This window comes from Xiphias gladius, chromosome 2 (genome assembly GCF_016859285.1).
Source record: "Xiphias gladius isolate SHS-SW01 ecotype Sanya breed wild chromosome 2, ASM1685928v1, whole genome shotgun sequence".
Classification (NCBI taxonomy): domain Eukaryota; kingdom Metazoa; phylum Chordata; class Actinopteri; order Istiophoriformes; family Xiphiidae; genus Xiphias; species Xiphias gladius.
In genome coordinates, this window is record NC_053401.1 from 5,787,282 (window position 1) to 5,813,829 (window position 26,548).

At 43.2% G+C, this 26,548-nt stretch overlaps 3 protein-coding genes across 5 annotated transcripts; 2 read left to right on the forward strand and 1 right to left on the reverse strand.

Moving 5' to 3' along the window:
* The first annotated feature begins 12,080 nt into the window (after window positions 1-12,080).
* On the forward strand, window positions 12,081-16,222 carry si:ch73-352p4.8 (cystine/glutamate transporter). The gene is made up of 13 exons (XM_040148764.1): window positions 12,081-12,202; window positions 12,294-12,559; window positions 13,294-13,420; window positions 13,506-13,621; window positions 13,749-13,874; window positions 14,007-14,106; window positions 14,363-14,407; window positions 14,510-14,633; window positions 14,747-14,850; window positions 14,954-15,050; window positions 15,186-15,335; window positions 15,457-15,634; window positions 16,158-16,222. The coding sequence occupies exons 2-13, from the start codon at window positions 12,331-12,333 to the stop codon at window positions 16,220-16,222; spliced, it is 1,461 nt and encodes a 486-aa protein (XP_040004698.1). The 5' UTR covers window positions 12,081-12,202; window positions 12,294-12,330.
* A 469-nt stretch (window positions 16,223-16,691) lies between these two features.
* On the reverse strand, window positions 16,692-24,102 carry foxm1 (forkhead box M1). Of its 2 annotated transcripts, XM_040149438.1 has the most exons (9): window positions 23,907-24,102; window positions 22,313-22,806; window positions 22,005-22,153; window positions 21,033-21,224; window positions 20,760-20,888; window positions 20,501-20,560; window positions 19,967-20,015; window positions 19,631-19,803; window positions 16,692-19,409 (listed from the first exon to the last, which is right to left on the reverse strand). In XM_040149438.1, exons 2-9 carry the CDS (start codon window positions 22,767-22,769, stop codon window positions 18,588-18,590), a joined length of 2,031 nt encoding a protein of 676 aa, XP_040005372.1. In that variant the 5' UTR covers window positions 22,770-22,806; window positions 23,907-24,102; the 3' UTR covers window positions 16,692-18,587. The 2 variants fall into 2 exon arrangements, with proteins under 2 accessions (XP_040005372.1, XP_040005380.1); XM_040149446.1 differs by lacking the exon at window positions 23,907-24,102 and having other exon boundaries at window positions 22,005-22,145; window positions 22,313-22,454.
* Window positions 23,298-26,461, forward strand: rhno1 (RAD9-HUS1-RAD1 interacting nuclear orphan 1). Of its 2 annotated transcripts, none has more exons than XM_040149467.1 (3): window positions 23,298-23,583; window positions 24,488-24,675; window positions 24,865-26,461. In XM_040149467.1, exons 2-3 carry the CDS (start codon window positions 24,511-24,513, stop codon window positions 25,597-25,599), a joined length of 900 nt encoding a protein of 299 aa, XP_040005401.1. In that variant the 5' UTR covers window positions 23,298-23,583; window positions 24,488-24,510; the 3' UTR covers window positions 25,600-26,461. The 2 variants fall into 2 exon arrangements, with proteins under 2 accessions (XP_040005401.1, XP_040005393.1); XM_040149459.1 differs by lacking the exon at window positions 23,298-23,583 and adding an exon at window positions 24,159-24,226.
* The last annotated feature ends 87 nt before the right edge of the window (window positions 26,462-26,548 follow it).

Here is a 26,548-nt window from a genome sequence, read left to right on the forward strand (position 1 = left end):
TGTGAAAGAGTGAGTCAGCACACTGGGTCGGAGTAAGAAAGTGGTCTTGAATCTGCGTAGGCTGAGGGGCAGGGCAGAGAGAGCTGGAGAGACATGACCAAACTGGAATTAGGAGCGGGCTCTTTCCTGGATCACACCCAGTTCTACACGAATGGTGGCGAACCCTGAAACAGTTGAATCTCTGATTCTGTGAAAGAAAAGTGACTGCAGCATTAATGTCATACTTCTCAAGCGCACTAAAGGATCCAGCCAGTAGGATTTATTACATTTTTATTTCTCTAGATTTTTATCGAACACGTAAAGTTCATGATAACCACACTAAACATTTATAATTAATTAAAGTTGTGCATATATCTGGTGTCTCTGTACTCATGTTCTCAGCCTATTTATTAATGTATATAATCTTTCTCATGACAACAAGCCTAACCCCAAATCTCCCCTTGACGTTAATCTGAACCTAACTCTAGCCCTATCCCTGGCACTGGGCCCCAACCCTCAAACAGCCCTTCGAGGAGGTCCTCGCTCTCATGGTCTAGTCTTCACAAGGACACCAGAGCACACTTTTTACACAAAACCACACCCATCACAACTGCTACATATCTCCCACACACCCTTCCCCCCTCCCCACTAACCAAAACATTATGACCGATTACATATTATGTTCTTCCATTCAGTTACACTCGCATATTCACACTTGAAACTGTTCTTTTCCTTTCACATGTCTCGCCCTTCGTGGAAGCCAAAAATTACAACGCAAACATTCAATCTTTTATCCATCGGAACAAACACGAAACTGTATCCACCTGTATCCACAACATGACTCGATACTCCATTGATCAGCTCCCCCCAGCTTTAGTCGATAAATAAGGCTTCTTTATCTGACTTACAAGTCTTTCTGTGGTGGCAACGGACCCAATTGCAAAACGTAAAGGAGGTCATTTACCTCATTTTGGATCATCGTCTGATATATAGAATATCAAGCTGGGAGCGCATTAGAGGGCCCTTCTTGGAGGAACCTGTGAGGACATCCACCGGAGGCTCTTCTCCCCCAGGAACAGTGCTGGGCTGTGAATGAACAAAAAAACGGTAAAGTTCTGTGCCATTAAAAAAGAAACAAATCAATGAACTGAAATAAGCTATGGGGGACTGCAGAGACAGATGATAACGAAAATATTGATTATAGCAGCGTTATTGCTGCTATTATCAATATTTAGACGTAGCCGAACTGATGGTATTTCAGAGTGTTAGCGAAGGGGAGGTGGACGACTTCGACAAAGTGTACTGTTGCCTCGAGCTTCACCGCAGAGACCGTGATTTAATCTCTGTTATGAGGTGTGCGTTTGATAATGGCGCTCTCTGGATTTTATGAGCTCAGTCCTCTACATCACAAACATATTTCATAAACAATCTCTGCTCTGCCTCGGCCAAATAATGGATAATTTCGACCTCTGTCGATATAATCAAGATAAGGACCCTCAGTGGGAATGTGGTGGAAGTCAGTGTGACCTATACCGCACACCATGTTCAAAGATCAATCGTTTTTTCTTGTTTCGCTCTGATATGTGGTTGGATGTCATTTGAGCTGCACTGTGGGCCCCAGAGTAAAACACTTTCTTGTCCCACATACTGTATAATATCAGCTGAATTACCTGAGAACCAGAGAGGAGGCGTGCGGATCGGAAAACGTCAGTTTCTTTGTAAGGTAAGACTGAAGCCCGGGGTCACACATATGACCACAGCAGCAGCCCACACGCACTTCTGCATTTCCTCCTACTACCCATATGCACTCTTCGGGGGAACCGGCAACAGAAGAAACTGATCGGTAAAGATTCAGAAAAACCAGAGAAAGATTTGTTTCATTAAATGGATTCATCCTACTTCAGGAAGCTATTAGTATTTAAATATGACAATCTTACCTCACTCACCCTGAGAAATGACAGTAACTTTCATAAACAACAGAGACCAACAAAGAGAGTGAGTGTCCTCTGAGGAGAAAAGGCAACATTAGACGTTAAGTACATGAGAGAAATCGTTACTGTTGTATAAAATGAACATAATCCCACACAGGTTTTTCTGATTTAATGTAACTGAACACGTTTTTCCGCTCATAAGCAGCAGAGGTCCGGGTCACTGAAAAAGCATTTCCTCCAGTGATGTCCAACAAGGCAATTAAGTTCGGTTTTGCTCATTGTTTGTGTGCACAAGGAGTTTTTGGTTTTTCTCTATGTGTCCTTTGTGTCCTTGCCACCTGTGCAGCTGCTGATAGATCAAGCCTCCAAATCCAGCAGAGAAAAATAAAGAAACATCTGTCAGAGCACTGGATGCGGCTCCAGATGTCCGTTTTCACTTCTGCTGTGTCACGTCGCAGGCGATATGCTCTCTCTGGATCTTCTCCCAAAAATGTGACTCCGCTTTGTGGCTGGACCTGTCTTGTTCCTGCCTCGCCGCGGTGGCCAGCCGTACATTTCTTGTAGCAGGATTAATTTACGGGGCATGCTTTGCTTGCAACTGAATTCTTTTACGGGAAAAATGAAGAAGGGGGCTTACATTTTTTCAAAACACAAGCTGATATTTCAGTTTTGCAGAGGCCTAGAGCAGGTGTGAGACAGAGATGATCGGTGGTTTCATTCGTTTCTAAACCCAGCATAAGTAAGTAGTGTCAACCTGTCCCTCTCTTTCACTGTCTCTCTCCACTCCAACCAGCCCAGACATCCGCTGGGCAGGGAGATGGTTGTCTCCTAGCAACTGGTTCTCAGCTAAAGCATTCGGTCAGCCATCATTTTCCGGAGCGGAGTACACTGGCACAGCGCTGTGGTGGGTCTGATGAACTGCCACAAGGAGGGAGAACAATTCAGCATGTGTGAAAGAAAACAAATACTGTAAAATGATAAATTAGGGGGCACAAGTCATGCGGACAGCTAAACATGGACCCTGACAGGCCGGACCAATGACGGCGTATTGAATGACTTACGCCGCACTTATTATTCTTGGCAATGAGTGAAAATGGTGCCGTTGACTACATCATATCTCCGTCAATCTAATGCGCCACAGTAAAGCATAGCATTTCATCGTGTAGGACATAAATCCCCTGGCTAGACAGATTTACATTGATTGAGCACACGGAGATGAGCTGAACACGCCCCCTTAGGTAATAAAGTGCCACAGTCAATCACCTATCAGACTCTCATCGCAGCTGTACCCCTGCCATCCCGGGGCCCATCAGGCAGGTTTCCGTGCAGGCTGTCCAGCAATATGCGGAGCCTGTGTGAAGTGAGAGGAATGGAAAAGCCAGGGCCCCTTTTTTGTGTCCAGGCTCCACGGATGTTAGGATGTGTTTCAGAAGGGAGTGAGCCAGAGTGGATCTCCATTGGCTGGATTTCACGGAGCAGCATGTGAAAATCCTACGATCTTAATCAGTTTGTGATGTGTAGTATATCCCAGGACTCCGGCACAGGCCGGAACAAGTGGGCTATTAAAAGGACACTAAAATGTGAAGCACAAACCGATTAAAAAAAATCTTCAAAGCGAGATTGCGTGGAGATGCAGAAGCTAGTAGAAGAGCGGCTAGCCAGTAGGTAACCGATAAGCTAAACATTATATTGGTGTTTAAGTTACCTAGCCAATCACTGACACTTGACACCGGCTGACAGCTGGATTGAGCGAGGGCGGCAGCCCCACCCTCTTTTCTGTGACAACAATCAGATGAGAAAAGTTACTGATTCTGGCTTTAATCATGTGAAAACAGATGATTTATTTCCCTCCTATCTGCTTTTCTCACAAGGTGTGGGGGGCCTACCGGAATTCTGAACAGACCAGAGTGTTACTTGGGTCTAATCCAGAGGGAAAGAACAACCCAGTCTTTAGAGACCCATTCACAGGTGCCAGAACTCTCTTGTCTCTCTCTCTCTCTCTCCTCTCTCCCTCTCCTGCTCTCGCCGCAGTCTCCATCTCAAGCAGTTTGGGCCTGGCTGATTTACCTGGGCGGACGAGTCACGAGCGCAGGCAGCTCCGGTGGAGGCCGTTCTCGCGCTGTCTGGTGGCATCCGTGCGGCTCAGCAACACCTTCAGACCCCTCTCAGTGTGCAGATCACAGCCTAGCAGGTCTCTCCCTCGCCGGGCAGTTGGATTGTTGTGTTGCTCTGGGTGGCAGGGGCTGATTTTTTGGCCTCTATCAATGCATTAGAAAAAGAAAAGGAGACGTTTTATGACCCTTAACTGCTTTGTTCAAGATATGCAAAACCACAGCAACCTCACCATGGCAACTTCTTAGCTCTTCCTATAGCAGACTTTGCAGAACGAGGCACTAATTAACCCTGAGAAGACTTATCTGAGAAAAAGTTATGTCAGATCTACGTTAACTTCATGAAATTTACTCAAAGGTCATCTTGAGGACTGTTTGTCAGTTGTGTGCATGCTTACTCTCAAACGTAACTTAATGTATCTATGGCGAGATATATTATACATACATGAGATTTTAAAAACGTGTTTATGTTATGTGAGCAACTTAGCTCTTATCCCCCGTTCTCAGATTTTGACGTAGTCAAGTCGTTTGTTGCAATTGTGAAACCCGGGTGTTTACAAGGTTCGAGGAATCCAATATGTTTTACGGCTCCCCGAGAGAATTTATCCATGTTGTCAATCACACGCAGTATATCGTGCTTGCACATATAACAGTAGCCGTGTAGTCATGGTCATTTTCGGGCATATATATGGTATCTGGCCTCTCCAGATGCTGCCGCAAGTAGCCATTTATCACCAAGTCACATACTGGGTCTGTACTACTTGTGAGATTGAGATAAATGACCTGTTTTAGTGCATTGCGGTGGTTATTTAAAGTACAAAGCAGAAAGGGACAGAAGTAAACCAGACAGAATATAATGTGATTTGATTATGTTGCTTTTTTAGATGTGCTTAAACTTGATTCCAAATTGAATTACCTCGGCGTCTCTTTGTGCATTTCAGTTAAAGGGTTGTGAAAGTCTTGGCATTTGCTTCAATAAGGTGGTGATGCAGCTGCAGCGAACCTCGACAAACAAAGAGGCCTGAGAAACAGAACATCGCCAGCTTCAATCTCCAAATACTGCTCCGAGCTAAATGACGATCGCAAATGATGCACACAAGCGTTCTCCGGTCCAACGCCCCAGAGGGGAGAACGTCATCATTCGCCAGTGCTTTTCGAAACCTTTATCAATGACAGGTGCGGAAATTCATAGGATCATTTTTTTTCCCCCTGCTTTTTCTGTCTGTCTTAGCCGCCGCGGTTGGGGTTTAGTTAGGCTCAGGCATTGAGCATGTTAGAGGATGAAAAAGTATCATGGTCACGGTCAAAAGAAGAACTACGTGGCTAAATTTAGGAACAGATGATGAAAACATCGGCCATCAGATGCCACAGAAAATGAACAGTGACCAAGTCACACGCTGTGTTCACCATTCCATTAATTCCAGCCGCCTTCTAAAAGGTGTTTCTTCTGCCTCTGTTGCCTTCTAACAGGAAAAATGTAACCATAGGTCATATTAGGAAACTGAAAAAACACCGCTGTTGTTTTTCTTCTTGCGAGGACAGTTTATGAATCCCTGAGCCGGCAGAGGAAAAAGTGCTTATGAAAAGAAAAGAACAAACAATCATCGCACTTAAAGCTAAAATTAAACCGCAAGAGAGGAGATGAAAAAATCCGCTGCTGTGTTTGTAAAATTGTCTCACTTTGTTTGTTTATATACATCAGGCAAAATCACGTGAACAGCAAACGCAAAACCCGATCATAATCAACAATAGCAGAGTCTAGAGAACATCCCCAGTCCCGCTAACATAAACACTAGGTTTTGTCCGCATCCTGTTCTGGTTTCTGGGTGAAGGATGATCGACTGTGGCTCCAGGCTGACTGGCAATTTTCCAAGAAAGAAAGAAAGAAAAAAAAAAAAACAGTCAGGTCTGACCCTTTGGCACCTTTGGCCCCACTGCCCTGTTGCCCATCAGCTCTTCTCCTCTCAAGTCTACTCATCCAGACCACAGATACTCAGTCAGGAAAGGGAGCGGGGGGTTGTCCAGCTGTTGTCTTGACACCATGGACACCTCTGTTTAACTGAGAAGTGATGTCTGGGAAATGTAGTGCAAAGAATCTCAAAAAAAAAGCCGCACGTCATGGTCTACTCCCTGAATCTCTGTGTGTTCTTGCAGTGACTCAACCCATTTCTGAGGCAAATTACAAAGTAATTCTGTGTTTGACCAGATTTTTATCCACTCATCAGCTTATCAAAGCACTCTGGAGTCAATTTTTATTATAGTGTTCAGTGCATGCATACACCTTACTTATAGCTTATCGCCATGATTTGGCATTGGCAGCACGAGAAGAGGTCAGCAGAGGCGAGTCTGCCACGCCACAGTCCATTACAGTGCAAGCAATAAGACGTAATTACAGTTTTACTCTGGCCAAATCGATATCTGCTGAATAAGAATGAGCTTTAACAGGCAGTTTATTATGTTGCAATGAGACTGACACTGTGGCTTTCCTTCCCTTCGTTAATGCTCTCGTAAAATCATAAAGGAGTCCTCTGAGGGACGCAGTGCACGACGGGGACACTTCCTTCACATGCACAGGCGCTAAAAATAAAACGAGGTCCACTCTATTTTAAACATATTTCACATGGCACTGTCACGTCTCGCTTTGACCAGGGCTCTCACTGATATCGCGCAGTATTAATGGACGGGACGAGATCCCGCGGTCGCCGGGGCAATGGATCTGTTGACATGTGAGCTCGATAACTGTTGCTATTTTATCCATAGCACTTTTAGGACTGCTTCTCCGTTCTGGCAATGGCAGCCGATGAAGACCCAGTGATACGGTCGAAAGCTTTGGAAAAAAAAACAAAAACGGTAAGCTCACCATGAGTTGGGATTGCTTTGTCAAGCATTTCTTGAGTTTTATGCACATGTACAAGCCATTCACAAGCTGGTTTAGAATGTTTGTGTATGTATTTAGAACAAAAGAATACACATCATTATATCTATATATATATATATATATATATATATATATATATAGATATAGATAGATAGATATACTACAACTATGTCATACTGTGTTATCACACTTTCATTAACTGTATATATTAGTGATGGATGCTTCATAGAAGCTTTAAAAGACTACATCAAAAAAAGCTTAGAGATTTATTTATCTCTGCTTAAAACTACACTATAGTGTGTTATAAAGACTTTATTAGGTGTTTATTTACTGCTTATAGATGCCAAATAGGGATGTTACAAAACATCTATAAAAAGATGTTTATAGGTCACATTTTTTTCCTCCGGCTTTAAAACATTGCGTATCTCTGGATTCTTAAAATTTCTAATATATATAAGAAAAATGCGTGAATGGCAGCCAGGCTATCTATTCAGACCATGGCTGCCAGACCGAATAGACATGACAAGATGACAGAAATAACCCGCAGGGCAGCATGTAAACTGTGAGACCACTGTCCATGTCTAGTATGACTATACTTTCTTGGTGCAGCTATTACTGCCATTGAATAGCAGATGCATTCAGGCAGCAAGGCCCACGTTAAGGAGACTAAATAGACTTGAAGACGTGTCAGCGTCAGTGCCACGCTGAGGCTCTTGCAATGACCGATGGCACTGACAGGCGGCTGATATCTTTCAAAATGGTGCAAACGTTTAGACAAGACTATTGCATCCATAATTCATGGTGCTATCCGTGACAGCAAAGTACAGACACAACAAATGATTGCGGTCAGTGCTGGCTATTGCGTAGTGAAGGTGATGAATTATTAATTGTATTCGTTATTTTCGATGAAGACCGACTCCAGTGCAGTTAAATCGCATTTTTATCGCTGATTGTTAGGTTGTTTAGTGATTTACTGATGCGGTTCTGCAACACAATTAAGACAAAAAAAAAAAGATGTATTTTATTATGCTAACTCAACTAAAGTGACATCTGCTGTGAGTGTAATCAAACTAAGATGCGGAGGACGGAGTCACATCACTGAGGGTGGGTTTTGGGCATTTGAGGTTTCGCTGCATTGTCAGTCACATTGGGGCGATCCGGCCGCCTGACGATGGATGACCTGGCGCTCTCACCTCTCACTCAAAGCAGAGTTTTTGCACAAGGGCGTGAACGGTCTATCACGGCAGCACGACAGAAAAAGGTCAAGGCCGAAAATACTGGGCTTTCACACTGAAGAGCCAATCGCAGCCGCTGGTTCTGATCCTAACTCCACCTAATTTCACTAAAATGAACCAGGAGATTTGTTTGAAAAAACATTCGAGGCAGTTTTTTGAGAAGACGCTGCCTTGGTGTTATGTATCGTCATTCTTGCTATTTTGCACTATTGGGCAGGAAACATCTTGCTTATTGTTAGTGCCAGCAAGTGATTTCCTCTGTATTCTCATTTACCGATAAATAAGTTAATGAAATAAGTAAATAAATAAGTCTCTCATAAACATGTCGTATTTCCTTGATGTAAGTTAAAAAAAAAGCCCAGTTGGCCTTTTAAAAGCCACAGGCATGAAGAACACAATGGTAAGTTCACTGGAGAATACATGCGCATCGGCAGCATTGTTGCAGCACCAGATCTCAAGGTAATTTGCCACACAGCCTGCAGACAGGTACGAATGTCCGTCCGGGGCTCTGGACACCCAGGATGTGTGTCTCTGTGCCTGTGAGAGGAGAGAAAAAAAAAGAAAAGAGGATGACGATGAAGAGAGAAAAAGCGATTAGAGCGGGAGAGAAGGGGGAAGAGATTTTCTTCTGGGAGCCACTGAGTCAGAAGGGGATGATGTATTGTTCCTTTTTTTTCTATTTTTTAAAGCTGGGTTCTTTGCGTCATGGCTTCTGGACAGCGGGGGTCCGTATCACCACGCTGCAGAGACAGTGGCATTTATTTGCGCCTCAGATACTGGGAAAATCCCAGGGAAGGCTTTGAACCGCAGCCTTTTCTTGTTTGTCTACGGGCTGAAGAGCCCATGGCGTCAAGTATGCAGTGCAGCGCGCCGCGAAATACGATGCTGAACCACAACGCATCCCGGCCTCTTCCGCTTTCCTTCTGTCTCATTACCTGTCGATTGGTTTTATCCATGTAGCATCCCCCATCCCCCCCCATCCGTCATGTGTAACGCACGTCATCTAGTGCGATGATCGTGTTCCACGCACCCTACACAATTCCTGGTCGAAACACCCTGGAAGGTGCAGTGTGTGCGTGTGGGGTGTGCCAGAGTCGGCGCAATAGCAGATGGGCTGTCAGGCGTGAGCTGAAAAGCTAAAAGCAGCGTCCATGTCTGCGCCTCCTGACGGTCGATTCAAATCTCGCCTTGAGGTTTTGGAAGATTTGACTTCATCAGATTTTGATCCACGAAAACCATCGGTTACTGGCCGTCTCAAATCCAGACAACACATCACAAAGTACCACACGACAAACCCATGGCTGTGTAATATTTCACCACAGAAATACTTTACAATATTTAGATGGGGGAGATCTAGAGTTTGATAAGGTCCCAGGAATCCTATTTTAGCCCCAGAGCCCCAAAGCAGGTTATTGATGATCATGTTTTTATTCATTTAAAAAAAAAATTATATTCCTTCCTCGGTGTGCTCGCTCACTGACTGTCGCAGCCAAAACCTCTTCCGAACTGTCTCGGAGGGGTTCAGGGGCAAACAATTAAAGCGAACCGAATACTGGTGTAGAGAATGGCATGCAAAACAGATTTAACAGGGAACGGCCGTGAATTACAAAGAAATATCTGTCGGTATGTATGACTGATTGAAATGGCCTTGCTGCACCCATCCAAATGAGACCCCTTGTCTTTTCTCTGCAAAGGGACGGAGCTTGTTTACTCTGCCCTGCTAAGACAGCAACACCTGATGCGCGTGAGTGCATTTCGTGAGCGTCTGTTTCTCCTGTTTCCATATCACTGAATGCTCATGAGTGCTGATCGTGTGCGCATGCACGGTGTACGTACGGGTGTGTGCTCACTGCGTGGGTTTGTTTGTGAGGGTTAAATAATTCCCAGGAAGGTGGGGGGGGGGGGGCGCGCACACACACACACACACACACACACACACACACACACACATATTATATGTGATAATAGGGCTTGTATTTTGGGGATTCAAGATGCCCAGACTTGTTCCATGAATGCAAAGCCCCGGTTGCCAGGGGCGATGTCTCCATGAGGGCAGTATGAAGGACGGCTTTTCGCTCCATGTTTACCACAAGAAGGGATCATCCGTAAGGAGAGAGATAAATATTTGAGTGTGTTTTCTTTTTATTATAGATTCCCAACAAGGTGTATAACATGTTTGCCCGTCACGCCAGATCCAGATCCCCAAAGATTCCATTTTAATCAGAGCCATATGTTAAGATTTTTGGCTGTTGTTAACATTTAAATGTATTTGTATGAAAAGCGTGCTGACAGTAAATCCTGCAATCAACATGGTCATTCCTATACTTTTTCTAATTGGCGTATCTAGTGAGGGAAATCATGTTAAATCATAATGAAACCTCATTTTGCTGGGAAGCCCCCATTTACTTTTACGTCCTGAAACCTTACTTTGACAACAGTTGGTTTACGGAATGGAAAAACCTCAGGGACCCCCCCAGTGAGGGGCTCATGGGAAATGTCAGGGCATATTCCCTTTATATTTTGCTCCTTGTGAGATGGGAGAAAAGGTTTGGGGCGAGCGTTTGAGGCGGGTTTGGCCTGCACTTGACTGGGCAGGGATCTTGGGGGGTCCGGTGCAAAACAGCGGAGGGGAGTTGGGCTCGCGTGTCCTGGGTTGGTGGAGATTATGAACCGACGTTAGCAACCAGTTTCAGACCTGATATGGATTGAACTCTCGCACTCTGCTGTTAAAACCCGGGTAAAGACAAAGGATCAACCAGCGCTTGAAGCGCTGTGGTAATAGATGCCTGGTGTGAGATGACATCGCCATCTTCTGGAATGAAAAAAAAAGTGCAGCGTGAGTATGGAAATCATTTATCAATTTTAATTTATCAATTAAAAGTTCCGTCTGCTGGCCGGAGGAAGTGGAACATTCCAGTAGTAACAGCTACGATTTCACTCGATGTGGACACAGTAACATGAACATCTGTACAACTTTATGTAGTCTCATACAGATGCTGATTTAACTTTGTAAGTGTAACTTTATCATCTACTTTTCTTTATTATGGAATGAGTCCCCATCATTCAACTCTTTCTAAGATATTCTCCTTTAAATCTCTTTAAGGTTATTGAAATCATCAGCCTATTCCAAATTTTCATTGAGGCTATATAATGTTTACATTGAATAAAACGTTCAAACCCAAGACACCATGTGTTTTTACAACTGCATCCTTCAATCAAATGGAAATATGTCAGATGTGTATACGTTACCCCGTTATGTGCGCCGCAGAGGCAATCGTTCACACAACATACATCTTTCCCGGAGGAACATCTCGGTATGTACTGTGCGCGGAGGAATTTTAACAAGCGGAGCTATCGCTGATGGAGCGAAACTGACATCAATACAGTGGTCAGTCAAGTGAAAATGAGGGAAAACAAGCTAATAGAGTGGCCTCCGCAATTTTTTTTGTTTTCTGTTGCCTGCTGTTCGGAGGCCTGTTTGGTCTTGGCAGAAATATTACTTTCTTTTGCGCCAAAAAAAAAGCCACATGTGTTCGAAAGCTGAGAGAAGGACTTGCTGAAATAAAGGAATTCAACATCGAACCATTCACATATTGTAAAACAGAGGGACAAGAGGGGACAAGATGAAGATGTCCGTTGCAGTCGAAAGTAGCCCTCCCGCAGTCTGTGCAGCTGCATCTACAACACCCTGACCCTTTCCCCCCTTCACCCGCGAGGCCTCTGTCACGCTTGCACACGAGCGTAACAGCTCATGCACACATACAGACTTTACCGTGCAGGAGCATGTCAAGCCTTTAAACTGCCACGATTAGTTGCTGAGGCCTGCAAGAGTACTGGCTTTGTTCCCTGCTCAGGCTGAGTGGGTGGGGCGACAACCAATGAGGGAAGAAAAATATGTAGAACAAGTTCAAGGGAGAAGGGGCCATGTTTTGGCAAGTGTTGTCTCTTCCCACGACAGCTCCTTGCACCGTCACAAAACTTCCGTCAACCAGGACGCATAAAGCGGAGGGCTGCTCAAGGATCCTACCGTGGTTGTGACGGCGCTCTCGAAAGCAGACAAAAGAGGAGGTAAGAACTACATTTTGCGCACCTAAAATTTAAGGCAGACTCTTCAAACAGGCGGAGGAATGAGGGGAGACTCATTCAGAGTGTTGGTCAGTCCGAAGGGTCCAAGCGGCGCTCACAGTCGCACAGGAATGGACGGGACGCAGGTGAAGAAAGAGGAGGGCGGCAAGAAAGAGAAGATAGAAGAGGAGGTGGTGCACCTTCGGAGAGAGATAGGTCTGCTGCCTGCCGTGTCCTTGGTCATCGGGACCGTGGTGGGCAGCGGCATCTTCATCGCACCCAAGGGAGTGCTGATGAACAGTGGGAGCGTGGGGCTCTCCCTGCTGGTGTGGGCGCTATGTGGAGTCCTCTCCTTGTTTGGTAAGAGACTTCGTGGTATAATTTATCTATAGTCTCTCACGATAACCGTATTTCATGTTGTTCTTTATCAAGCATTTCTGTGCTGAGCGAGGAGTAGGACAAAAAGTATTTTGCTCATCTGTTTAGAGCAGAATAATAATTAAATTAAATTAAAACGATTAATCATCACATTCGGTGATCATTTTCAAACACTTCTACAAATGGTTTTTTGATAGCATCATATACGTTTTTATAAATTGTTTTTAAATGCATGAATTAATTAACGGATTATTACTAACCCCTGAAAACTGTATAATTATTCAGTTGACAGAATCACTCGTTCAACATTAAACTTGACTTGACTTGATTAAACTTGACCTTTTTCTTCAGTGCATTCATGAGCTCGACTATAAGAAATTTAATCTAATCAGCGGCATCATATGAGGTAGGATAAGGGGAAGATTCATGTTGCAGCAGAGCAGGAAAAATGAAATAACAAATAGAATCAATAGCTATAATCATAATATACGACACGTGAGACTATATACAGAACATGAGTTGTGAAAGCATTTGTGCAAATATATATGTATATATGCAAAAATAATTACTTGAGCAGATATACATCAAATCATAAGTATGTTAACAAACTAACTAATAGTCAAAGAACTGTCACACTTGAAACTGCTTTAATGCAACTTCATATGTTCTTATTTTTTTTATCCAAAACTCTGCTCTTTTGTCCATTGCTCCATTAGGGGCTTTGTGCTATGCAGAGCTGGGCACCAGCTTTACAAAATCAGGGGGCCACTACATTTATCTACTGGAGACACTGGGGCCGCTGCCTGCCTTCTTACGACTCTGGGTGGAGTACCTATTCATCAGGTGGGTTTTTGCTTTGGACACCACGAAGAGAAAATTGACCTCATATCAAATCGCGAAACGCAGCAAACTCAGTTTCCACCTCCAGGCCGGCTGTGGCTTCCTATGTGTCCCTGGCTTTCGGCCGCTATGTGGTGGAGCCGTTCTTTGCACCTTGTGCTGCTCCCACGGTGCTAATCAAACTAGTCAGCATCCTCGGAGTGAGTGAGTGGTTTTATACCTCCTCCTTGTAGCCAAAAACACCATTATACCACCCCATGTGTCCGTGTGGTGCGAGGTAGAGATCCATGCATTTTTCCTTTACCAGTTGTTTGTCTTTGGTTCTGCGTAGCATTTGTCGTGGCAGTCAACTGCTGGAGTGTGACCTTGGCATCTCGCACTCAGATCACCTTGACCTTCATCAAGATCTTTGCCCTGGTCCTCATCATAACCCCTGGCGTCATCGCATTGGCCAAAGGTGAGAGGATGTAATCGTTACCGCTGAGGGTACAGTCGGCTTTTGAACTGTTAGCTCCCGTCAAATGGCTTTCGTTTGTTGATAATGCTCAGCTACTCCCTCTCTCTCTCTCTGTATGTCTTTTGTTTCCAGGGAAGACAGAAAATTTCCAGAATGGCTTTGAGGTTGACTCATTAACGCTGGATAGGTTGCCATTGGCCTTCTATAATGGTCTATATGCCTACGGTGGATGGTAAAAAAAGACGGCCTACTGTAGTATGAGCGCTAGAGCAAATTTAAAAGGCTTGATTGTTTACTTTGACCACATATGGAACCCTTTTTCACAGATTTATACAGTTCATTAACCAATAATAATATAAACAACAACGAATTACAATCAGACAAAATACCGACATACATAGTAACATTCATTGAGAACTGATGATTTGCTGGTAAATAGACACAACAGTCAGAACTCTATGTGTCCGGGCTTTTCCTTTCTCCCTCAGGTTTTATCTGAACTTTGTCACAGAAGAGGTCATTAACCCAAATAGGTATTTTACATTTGACATCAGCTCTCCAGCCAATCAGTTTTTAAAAGCCATGTCGCCTTGAAAGTACCGTTATATCGCTCCGCGTGTATCCTCTCTTGTCAGAAACATCCCACTGGCAATAATCTGCTCCATGGTGACAGTGACAGTCTTCTATGTGCTTGTTAATGTGGCCTACTACACCGTGATGACCCCTGCGGAGCTCCTGCTGTCTGATGCCGTGGCCATGGTCAGTGCTACGCTGAGGAGTACTCGGGAATCAAAAGGGGCAAAATTGGAGGAAATAGATCTACTGTTGTGCGCTGGAGTGTTGGTCTGATCCCCGTGTCTGTGTCTCTGCAGACGTTCGCCAACCGTGCTCTCCAGGGATTCGCCTCTGTGATTCCGATTCTTGTGGCCCTGTCGTGCCTTGGAGCCCTTAACGGGGGCTTCTTTGGATCACCCAGGTAACCGGGGTGCGGAAAGATTATTCCTGGCCTTAATGTGTGCGCTTGAATACAAAGGGGCTAACAGACTGGTTGCAAATCTTACTTGCTCGCTGGGTTGCAGGATGCTGTTTGTGGGGGCCAGGGAGGGCCACTGGCCGCCAATCTTTTCCATGATTCACATCCGCAGACAAACACCTTTGCCGGCCGTGCTGTTACTGGTAAAGTAGTGGTACCCAAATACGTGATAGAAATAAAGAGTTGCTTTACTAACCACTACATCACCATATACAACAGTCACAACAGAAGTAGACTGAGTGTGGATATGTCGTTGTAGCTGTATTGTCTGTCTCCAGTACCCCTTGGTGGTGTTGATGTTAATCACTGGGGAGATCTACCAGCTCATCAGTTTTGCCTCCTTTGCTCGCTGGTTCTTCATCGCCTTGGCAACCTTGGGGATGCTCATCCATCGGTATCGCTTCCCTCTCCACCCAAGACCTTTCAAGGTAAGAGTGTCTGTAGTTATTGTGCTAAATTGCAAAACGTATTTTTTGCATTTTTTTTGTCCTTCTGTACAATACCCTGACCCAAGCACTGTCATATTTTGCTCCTTTCAATAACCCAAAGGTGCCCTTGGCCATCGCGGTCACCTTCACAGTGGTTTGTTTCTTCATCGTGGGTCTGTCTCTGTATTCAGACCCCTGGAATACAGGGCGAAGCTGCGCCCTCACGCTGACCGGAGTCCCAGTTTACTATGTGACCGTCCACCGCTTCCGCTTGCCCCAGAGGTGGAGACGCATCTTCAGTAAGTCATACCGGGATCTGCCAAGTTGTCATTGCTGCGAAGATTTGTAAAGAAAAAAAGAATTGATATTGAAAGAAGTATTGGTGAAGACTGGAGCTTAAATTAAATGATTCAATATACATGCTCATTTTGGAACAAAGCTGACCTTCCCAAAGAACTAAATGAGTGAAATTGAGAAGTCACATGCTTGTAGAGCATGGACAAGTCTGTTTATAACACTGAGAAGGAAATACGCTTCTCGCACTAAACTTATAATGGGACAAAGACTCTGTTAGGGGTCAGGTTTAGAACTGCTTCACATTTAAAGACAAAACACGTAGACAAAACTACAGACCTTATTGAAAATCTGCTCCAAATGTAAACATGCAGTAAATATAGTGCAGACAATACAATGGGCTATTATTTCCACCTAAGGCTCTTGGCCTCCAGAGCCAAGGGTTTGGGTCAGACCAGGGGTAAGAAAGGCAAGTATGAAAAGCCTTCTCAGCTCTTGCATAATTCTGACTCTCCACCACATTTCCAGACCACTGCAGCAAGCAGCTGCAGATCCTTCTTGAGGTGGCTCAACAGGAAGTCAAGACATACTGAAGACATCCCACTTCCTGTTGACGGACATCCAGAATACCACCTTAACAAGTCCTAGAACCTTTTTTGTTAACAAGCGTAGTATGCTGGAAACAGGCGGAGTATCTGACTTCTCTCGCAGAATTTTACACAGAAAATGGGATTTTAAGACTGAATTAGAAGGTAAATTGCTGATGTTGGACAGTTTAGTGGTGGAATAAGAGGTGCTGTACTTTACTCCATTGTTATTGCTCAAGTTTTGTAAGAACCAGTACTAATTTTTGAATCACAGGCAATCTATACATTTAAAAAAAATATATATAAGTATTTAAATAGAAATAAAAATAGGCAGACATGCTGTGTAGCTGTTCTAGATACAGAACACTGTACAAGGGTTTCAACACTACTGCACTGTAGCACATGCAAGGTTATATTTACATTGATTAAATGTGAGCTGATCAAGGCATATCAAAGTTTATTTATGGTCCTAAATGACTGAATAAAAGCGCTTCACGCTGTATGAGGCACCAACACCAACGGTTTTATTGTACAGTACTAGGCACAGGCTGTGAAAGCTGTCGGCCAGAAACCACAACATTCCACTCCTGTATGCCGTTCAGCAGCAATTTTAAACAGATCAAGTTACTGCAATGTAAAAACTCTCACATATAAAAAAAAACACATGCTAACACACCTGAAGCCATACATTATTTTGTGGCATCTTCAAAAGTAGGTCCCCTTCAAAGAGGGTGTGGCAAAAAGTGTCCTGCTTGGAACCAATTCTTCCCTATTTTCCTCTTTGCGCTTAGTATATACTCTTATTGCAAACAAATACAATCTGTGCTAGGTAGATACAAAATATTAAACATTTTGTTCCAAAAGATGATGTAAAACATGGTAGTGACAGAAAGTCACGGCATGCAAAATGTCCCACTCACAAAGTGCCCCGAAGTTGATACTGGAATACTGAAGAACAATTACTACGAGGACCTTTAAAGTGAAGTAATGAAGAGAGTTTTACAATAAACATACAGATACAATCCTATTGCTGTTAGTGCTATTTTTATTACTTTGCAATTTTTTTTTTTATTGCTAACGATCCTGCATCACAATCTAAAAGTCTAAAAGTTGATTCCAGGAAGATGACAGAAGCATCTCATTTGCTGATCAGGCAATATAATGTCTTCCCATTTACAAATGTAAAAAGCTAAATTATATATTAAAATGTGCAAATCAATATACATATACACGTAGACATACTTCTCTTCTCTAGCGAATCCTTCTGGAGTACAGATGGATATGACAGGTAGGATAGATGATAAAAGAAACCAAGGACCATGTGTTAAGTGATACAGACAGAATCAGAGTGACATTGAGGCAGTTAATGAGTAACGCAACCAATGAAAAAGTAATCCAGAGGTGGAGAAAAAAACACAACATCCAATGTAAGAAATGACAAGTGAGCAGCTTGCTAATTTGACCTGGTTATTAAAATTAAAGTGTCCCTGTCATTTAAAAAAAAAACAAACAAAAAAACACAAACAAAAAGTTACTTAATTTCCAACGGCAGCCAGAAACATCCAAAGAAAGTAGAGCAGATGCAAAAGAAAGCAAACTCAAACGGTCTTAAAAACAGGCTAAACATTTTGGCAGGTACTTGAACGTTAGAGGTATTAAAAAGGTTCAAATGAACGACTAAAACAACCAAATTGAAGGTTACATCCTTTTATATTAAAGCTGCAACTCCTAAATTTAAGCACGTTGAAACTAAAGGAAAGATGACAGCACCTAGTGTTGCTTCAGTTAAGTGTGACTTTGGTGTTTTTACGCAGTGAAAATATCAACCAGTCAGGTAATAGGCATATACTAGAGAAGTGATAAAACGAGATGAAATTTGCAGAGTCAACCAGACAACCCCGGTAAAAATTTATTATTATTTTTTTTTCTGGTGCTCTACCAGATTCCACCAGATGAATAGAAAAATGTATTAAACTATAAAACATTATGGATTCTACCTTTAATTCATATACAAATCAGTTCATTTAATACTTATCTCCAAGCCAATTAACTTTAATTCGCATAAAAAAAAAGTTAAAGTAGTTCTAAGAATGTTTCATATTCTTGTTGATGTTATCTACATGTACTTGTATTTGGTGTCTTCGGTGTTTCACTCTGACAAATGTTCCTTTTAACCCTGTTGTTGTAGCCCTAGTAAACCTTCTCCAAATATGACAATTTACACTGTTTTTGGTGTTTTTTCAAAGACTGGTCCTTTTTTCGACGTTTTTGCACCTGCTTTGCTGCTTTCTGTTTGGGCTTCCCTGCCCATAGTGTTTTGGAAAACATATGAAACTGCCATGTAAATAAAATATGTGTTTTGGCCCTCTGGCTACTTAAACTGGGGGATGAACTCGGACCAGCTGATGTTAGCCATACCTAGGTCCTCGTCATCCAGACCAGAGAAGCTAATGTCCACTAATATTTTGCTCAGGCTGTCGTTCATGGTGTCAAGGACAAGTCCTTCTGTGATTGAGCGGTTAGCGGGTGTGGCACCTCCCGCCTGGAGCAGCTCTCTGGAGCAGCTGCTTCGGAAGCAGTCCATGGGAGAGTCTGTTGGTCCGGCCGTTCTCGGGGGAGCAGATGTGAGCAGCTCTCTGGGGGAGCTAAACAGAGGCAGGTCTTTAAAGGGGGTGCTGTTGAAGCTGAACGGGGTGTAGTCGTGCCGTGGGGTGAGAGCGGGACCACCCGGTGTGCGAATGGGGCTGAAGTCCAGAACATTTTGGCTCCCTTTTCCCACAGGGGTCACTTTCCAGGGCTCGGCTAAGACATTGGAGGGGGGCTTGCTGGGGGTGGAGGAGCTCAGGTGGCTGCTACTTTTTATGGGGGTCTTGAAGGAGAACTCCCGGTCAGGGCTGTGCTGCTCATGCCGGTGGTCATCCAGCTCAGTATCTTGCATGTCGGGGAAAGTCGAAGCGTCGGAGGCTACGCCAGAGTCAAAGAAAGTATTATCGGGACAGAGGAGGACAGGCTCCTCATGCAGAGAGAGAACCAGGCGCTGTTTACGCCTAGAGCTGCTGGTTTGTCTCTTTGGAAGGGCTTTAGGAGTCTCGCATTTAATCGGAAGACATACAGGCTCTTCCTTTATCTCCACCGTATGGTCTTTGTCCGTCTGAGGATACACTGCCACAGCTGGAGCATCGCTTTGTGTCACCTGTCAAACATACAACCACGCACTTAACAATTCAAACAGGGACTGCGTCCTTCACACACACGCCAACACGTAAATAAGAAATCTACCCCTCCCTAATCAATATTTGCTTTCTAATCAAGACTATACATGCTGAGATATTTAAAATGTACTTATGAAATGTAATACCTCAAAGGTGTTTGTTTGGATTTGGCCATAATTCTGCAGTGCGTGTCAGTCTTTACCTTAGGAGCTATCCGGACTCTCTTGGCTCCTCGTGAAATGTTTCGTTTCTGCTGCGAGCAAGAGGGGGGAAACAGGGCCGGTGCGGACGGCAGGTAGACAGAGGAGGTGACGGGGAGCTGGATAGGGACCAAGTAGGAATCCGTACGAGGGAGAAGAGGCTTCATCCTTCTCTCTGAACATAGAAAAGACGGCAGCAACTCAGAGGAGGGCATCTTAATGACCAATTTTCCAACTAATATCAATTTCTGACATTGCTATCCATTTGCCACCTTCACACTGCTTTTCCCCTCTTCTCATTTAACTCTATCAAAGTCCTTCCATCTCTGTTAACTCACCAGAGCCAGCTGATGTCTTTCTTGCATCAGGAAGCATCCTCTTTTGTTGCTGTGAAAAAATAAGGTTAGTATAAAATAAAGTACACTGCCTTAGTAGCCTTGTTGTGCTTTCTCATTCCTGACTACACTTTTGTGACAACCTCTGAAACGGCACAAGGCTTAAGTTCTTTTGCATCGTTTTAAAAAGGTATGGCAGGCTAGAATGGAGGATAGTCAAGGTTAGAACTCTTGTGACTGTCCCTACTTTACAGAGGAATGATGGATACATTTATGAGTGTACACATTCAGTGTTGGACAAAGTCTGTCAGTGTGACTTTAGCCTCACTGATGCTCATACCATGTCCTCCTGCCATAAAAAGACTTCCCTAGACCTTAGATTACCAGCTGCAGCTTCACTCTTTGGTGCCAAGGGTCTGCTGACAAACAGACAACTGAAATCTTCCGATTTTTCTGTCCCTTCTTTGCTTTCTGCTGCCTGACTGCAAAGGTGAAGACTGTTCCTAGAGAACTGAGAGAAGGGTAAATCAATCTTACTTGGTGGGGAAATAAAAACATTGGCACCGGGACAGGAGCAGTCATTGGGTCACAACCAGGCTGTAGAGAGGGATGCGAAGTTAGAGATGAAACGACATAAATACTGGAAAAAGATGAAATCCAAAACAGGTCCAAAGTGACACAAAGTTTACCCCGAAACACCGTGGATGACAGTGATGAGAACAACAATACACAAAAACAATTCACTTTCATTGCTTTTGTGAAAAGCGTGAAAGCGAAAGGAGTTGGTTGTGCTCACCTTGTACACCTGATCAAGAGTGAGGCATCGATTTGCCTCAGGCCGGATGGTCCAGAAAGAAATTTTACCATCTGGCGATGTCTCACGGATGAACATGTCATGCAAAGAGAGGTTATGGCGGATGGAATTCTGCAATAATAAAATGAGTAAAAAGTCTTTAATGCATGTCTCAGTAAGTGATACTCCAAGGATCATCCCTCAGGGGTTTAATCTGTCATCTGCTGCAGTATATGTGCACACGAATTAACAAATTATACATTATATTTTCAGTACCTTCCATCCCGGTTTGGCCACCTCTCTAAAGTAAGGGAAGTGGTCCTCGATCCACACGTAAATCTCTTTCAGAGTCATCCTTCTGTTCTTCCTACTGTTGATAGCAAACTGGATCATGGCCATGTAGGAGTATGGTGGCCTCTCTGACATGGGTTGTTGAACAGCTTCTGCATCGATTTGTGTATTGTGTGCCTGTAAAAAAAGAAAAGAAGAAAAGACACAGACGCATTGAATATAGTGCATGTACCGTATCAGTTTGGTTTAAGTCTAAACCAAACAGTCTAAACAGACTGAATTTTCTGCATGTAAAATATGATTTCAGTCAGGTTTATAGATGTGCAAAAAAAAGGTGTCCATATTACTGAAGGTGTTTTTAACAAAAGTTGAGCAACTGCAGACTTTAATATTATGCTGACAGTTAAAAGAAGTCAACATAAACTAATACAATAACCTTCTTTTGCAGAATAAATAGAATATTGCACAGATGTTAAAAGATGCATTGACATTTGGCTCTACTCCTCCCCCCTTGTATTCTACTAATCTAATCCCAGCTATAACACTGCATATTATTTCAGTAATTTACACCAAACTACTTCACATAAAGTCACAACTCTCTAATGTTAGTTTTCTTACATTTGAGCTGATACTGCTAGTTTGTTTACTATTGGATTTATTATCTTAAAAGTGTGGAAACACGTAGGTCTGCACTTACCCTCAAACTACAATCAGTCAATCAAATCTTTTAATTTCACTTCATGATCATCCATTACTTTTAAATCTAGCAGAACAGTTTTCAGCAGTCCGAATACCATGTAGGTCTTAATAAATAACGCTTGTGACAGACTGGTTAAAGGATGGTGTGTAGGGGACATTGCTGAAACATGCCTGAGATCAGTGTTCCCGCCCCACAAAGAATCTGTTTGCACATCAGAAGTAACAATCACACTGAGATAACAAGAGGGAGCAGCTGACCTGGAAAGGCTGTGAACTTGGGTTTTGGTTCTCCTTGTTGGTCAACAGCTTGGTAGGATCTGGTTCGATGGCACACGTGCTCATTCTGCCCAGCCATTGAATATTGGTGAGGCTGTCATCTAAAGGACCGCATTCCAGTTCCTTATTCACTAATAAGAAAAGCAAAAAAACCAAAACATTATTGCTTAAACAACGGAAAGATTATAGAGAGCTAACCAAGTCAGTGCTGTTGAACAGGAACAAAAAACCATAAAGACTCCACACTTTTACTTGAAATATCATCTTTGAAAAAAATCTCATTTCCTTACATGGTTTAATTCCAGTGAGAGGTTTAGCATCAGGGGAGTCGTGCATAATTTCTGCTTTCACTGGATTTCCATCTGTACTCTTTGTAGAGAGGTCATCTCCTTCAGCAGGAGTCTGACAAAAAGATCTATTGTCACAGCTGCCATTCTCACTCAGAAGGATGAACTTGTTTGGTCCCTGGACGCCACACTCTTTGCCTTTTGCCGTGAGGGCCCCAATGACACTTTGAAGGTCTGCTGCTTTGGGAATGACAACCACCTGAGTGTCAGGCATGGAAGGGTGATTCATAATGCGGATCCCATCGGGGAAGCACTGACTCGCAGCCGATTTTGAAGGTTCTTTGGAGCCCGGTGCACCAAACTGGCTTTGCGATTGAGCCGCCGGAGCATCGTTTTGCTGAAAAGGCAACTTTCTTCTTTTGAGGATCAGTGGTCTCCTTGGGCTCCGTCTCATGGTCATCAAATCACTGAAAAGCCCCTTGGTGCTTACTGGTATTCTGTATAACAACAACACAAAGAAAAACACAAATAGTTGAGTCTGAAAAGCGTAGATTGTTCCAAGGCCAGCTAAGCACTCGATAAAATATTCATCATTGATCACTTGTGTCATTACTATAGTGTGTATCACACCGATAAAAACCGTGCTAACTGGAATAACCGGTGGATTAACGTTTACCTGGCAGAAGGGACGAAGTCGACGCCAAGTTACTTGCTAGCTAGTCAAACTGTTCACCTGGACTGGATTCAAACCGCTCCTCCCCACGACAATCGATTTGGATTGATACGAAGAAATCAATTCATGTCAAATACCGGTCGGAACACACTGTACACTGTACGCTGAACGTTAAAAAGGGACCTCAAGGTGAAACTCAGCTCCACGTTGTCCGTGTTTTGGTTAATTTTTTCTTTTTTTTTTTAGCCGTGCAATTGTTAGCAGCCTATTTTCAGGTATCAGTTGGTGATGTTCCCTTACGCCTTCTAGAACAACAGTCGTTAGGTGTCTGCAGCTGACGATTTGTTTTCTTCAACGTTTAACGCTACTTTTCTAACAAACATGCAGAGCTGGCACGGATTTATATATCTGACTAATTCAAACGTGATAAAAATCATTAGTATACTCAGGAAAAGTTTGGCTCGATAATCCACGAGAGAGTTAGAATTTTATTAGAACAAACGCTGCATTGTTTATATGAGGTATGCCGAAGACCTTGACTTCTTTCTTATTGTGGATACAATTCAAATGGTTTTAATCTCGATGTACAATTGAAGAAAAGGTAATGAAAACATTACAGTATCATAGAACATACATTGAGATCAGTGTGACATTCCCTTGACACAAGAATGAAAATCATCGTACCGCTAAATAAACTTTACAATTACTTTGAGGAACAAGGCAGGAAAAATCTGTTTGTCTGGTTAAACCTGAAAATAAAACACAATAGCTGTTGCACCAGGCCAGCGTAGGCTAGCTAACGTTACAACTTTCTCTCAGCTAACGTTAACGTCAGCTAAATGTGTCTGGAAGCTAAGCTAAGTTAGCTAGGTGGCTAGTCGCCTACGCTATTGTAACGAACGGCAAATCAGGATAAGGCCAAACCTTCATATTATTGCGCTGTTTCAGGCAACTCCGCTTGACTGGTTTGTTACCGGTAGTTGAAACAATGTACTCATATTCAACGCTGAATCAAAGACTCCATGATATCTGTAATATTCTTTCATTTAGTGTTATTTACATGCCGTCTGGTCGGTACAGAAAGGTTTTTGAATTTTTGGCGCTGTGGGTACTGCCCCCGTCAATTTGATCACGTGGTATAAAATTGCACCAATAGCGGGTAGACAAAAGAATACAATGGAACCAATCAGAGACGACAGTGGTGGAAACCGGGAAATGGGAGCAAGAAGACCGAAAAACGAAAGGTTCAGTGTAGATAACGACAATGGAATAACTAACGTTTAACATATTTATATTTATTAATTGCATGTAATGATGGATGTGTCTTACGCAAAGAACCAGATCAAGGGTAGTATAATGTTGTGCACGTAGCTACGGATGAAAACGTAACGTTCAAAGGTTTTACAGCGGGTTGTGAACGAAAACAGTAGTGTGGATCTGGAAATAGTAAAAGTCTAATATTTGAACGAGACGTTTTTACTTTAGAGATGTTTTTAATCCAAAAGGTGTTCGGGAATGATTTCCATTAATGCCCCGTAAAGCCACAAAGACAGAGAAGCCTCCCCTGTTGTTTCTGGAGCGGCCTTTGTGTGGAGCCAGACTCCAAAATGTGCCTGAAGTCCGAGCAGCACTCAACCCCAAAGAATTTTTCCCAGAGACACAAGCAGACGACAGCCCAGCTCTTAATTCCTGGGTGAGTAGTTCATTCATTCTGAACGCGTTTTTTAGGTGGGGCATGGCTCTGTGGTTGAAAACATTGCCATTCACGGCAAAGGAGTCCCTGAGCATGTCACTTAGTAGGTTCTAGCTGGCAAGCTATTGTAATTTTTATATGACTCAAATTCTACTCCACTGTTTATTTTCTTTACGTTTAATCTTTCAGGTGAGCCCACAATTTGACATTTCAGCTGCAACTGCACCTCCAGTGAGACGAGGAAGAAGAAAATGCCAGTCTGCCACAAGCATCCTTGACCGTTGCAGTCAGCTGTCCGGGAAAAATAGCGTGTGCAAATTCCCCTCATTATCGTTTCAGACAAGGTCGAGAGGCCAGTCTCATCAACCAAAGAGTACACGCACAAAGAAGTCTGCCGAGTCTAATGTCGTGTCTGACGCAGGAAATCAACCACAGGGATCATGCCAAATCAGAAGGGCACTGTCAAGCGCACAGTACTTGGATACACCAAAGAGACGGTCGGCCCCAATCAGAAAAAGGAATGTGGAGAGATTTTCTGATGGTGCTGCATCCTCCAGCAGGTGTGTGGATCAACCTGAAACTCCATCTATTCAGGGGCAGAGATGGAGATTTCCAGCAGACGGTGCTTCGACACCTGCCTCCAGTGAGTTCAGCTGTGACGTCAGCAGTATTGGTCCAGCACCTGACGTGGACACTCCGAAAGTAATACAAGAAGCGAGCAGTTGTCCGCCCCCTCCCTCCGTGAACTTGCTACTGGCTCGGCCATGTACACCGCCATGTAATCGGCCCCCTGACATTTTGGTGGCTGACACACCAGAGAGGGATTATGGGTTGAAGGTGACATGGAGGAGGAGGAGGGGTGTGATGATGTTGTTAAAGGAGAGGGGCTATCTCTCTGACTCAGATGCGCTAGTTCACAGCTGATGTTGAGTTTTGGTAAAAAGAAGATTAGACAATGATGCCAACAGAGAAGAAAAACGCACTATTCATTGGACCACTTCTGTTATCAGAATTCTCACTATGAACTAAGCTATTGAACTGAATGGAATATCCACATTCTAAAGTGATAATCACATTTCAGTTCACCGACTGTTTTCTTCTTTTTTAGTTTTATTGAACCTCATGATGATAAGCCAAGGATTGTAATAAAATAACTCTCTAGCCCACCCCGTCTGCTAAGCCCTGCTAGTTATGATTGTAAGAATCAAATCAAATACTGATGAACTGAAAATGGCAGTTTAATTACAGCAATATCCAAGGAGCAAACTTTTTCCAACTTTTGTCCATCTTTTTTTGAGAATGTGTTTCGATAGATTCCGGTTATACTGTGCTGTTACAGATTATGTTGCAAATCAGACGCAATCCTTATATTAAAAATCCAGTCCTGTCCTCTAGCAACACAAGCCTTTTGCTTGTTATTTTTATGCATTTACGATTAAATAATGATATATGTTAAAAAAAGGCTCTGCTTACCTGGGCTGTAAATGATATCCCATTCCCAAAATACAAAAAAAAATAAACCATATAATTGTATCATTGACATGAAATCTTGAGTCACTGGTTTAATAAAACCAAGGATGCTGCAGAGGGGTCATTTTAGCACTTTTTGGTGATTGTGAGAAATGCTGTGTGGTGCAGAAACATCTTGTCTTTCAACTATGTTGCCAAAGAGATGTGGAATAAAAATTCACGTGCAAAGAGAAAAGTAAATTCTTCGATTGTTCAGGAGGCAGCAGTTATATCTCTGCAACTAAAAACTAACGTAAAACATTAGAACCTGCTTGATTAAAATATCCTAGGGAAAGAACTTGTTTCATTCTTTCAGAACTGAAATATTTTGTGACCATTTCAGAAAGGAAGGACGTAAGCAGCT

Bases quoted from the DNA above. Each gene is read 5' to 3' on its own strand.
- si:ch73-352p4.8 (XM_040148764.1), top strand. From the start codon at position 12,331: ATGGACGGGACGCAGGTGAAGAAAGAGGAGGGCGGCAAGAAAGAGAAG. The intron at 12,560-13,293 runs GTAAGAGACTTC...TTGCTCCATTAG, and splicing joins TGGAGTCCTCTCCTTGTTTG to GGGCTTTGTGCTATGCAGAG. The intron at 13,622-13,748 runs GTGAGTGGTTTT...GGTTCTGCGTAG, and splicing joins AGTCAGCATCCTCGGAGTGA to CATTTGTCGTGGCAGTCAAC.
- foxm1 (XM_040149438.1), bottom strand. From the start codon at position 22,769: ATGACCATGAGACGGAGCCCAAGGAGACCACTGATCCTCAAAAGAAGA. The intron at 20,016-20,500 runs GTAAGATTGATT...ATTTTTTCACAG, and splicing joins TGTTTTTATTTCCCCACCAA to CAACAAAAGAGGATGCTTCC. The intron at 19,804-19,966 runs GTGAGTTAACAG...TTCTATGTTCAG, and splicing joins AAAGACATCAGCTGGCTCTG to AGAGAAGGATGAAGCCTCTT.
- rhno1 (XM_040149467.1), top strand. From the start codon at position 24,511: ATGCCCCGTAAAGCCACAAAGACAGAGAAGCCTCCCCTGTTGTTTCTG. The intron at 24,676-24,864 runs GTGAGTAGTTCA...TTAATCTTTCAG, and splicing joins GCCCAGCTCTTAATTCCTGG to GTGAGCCCACAATTTGACAT.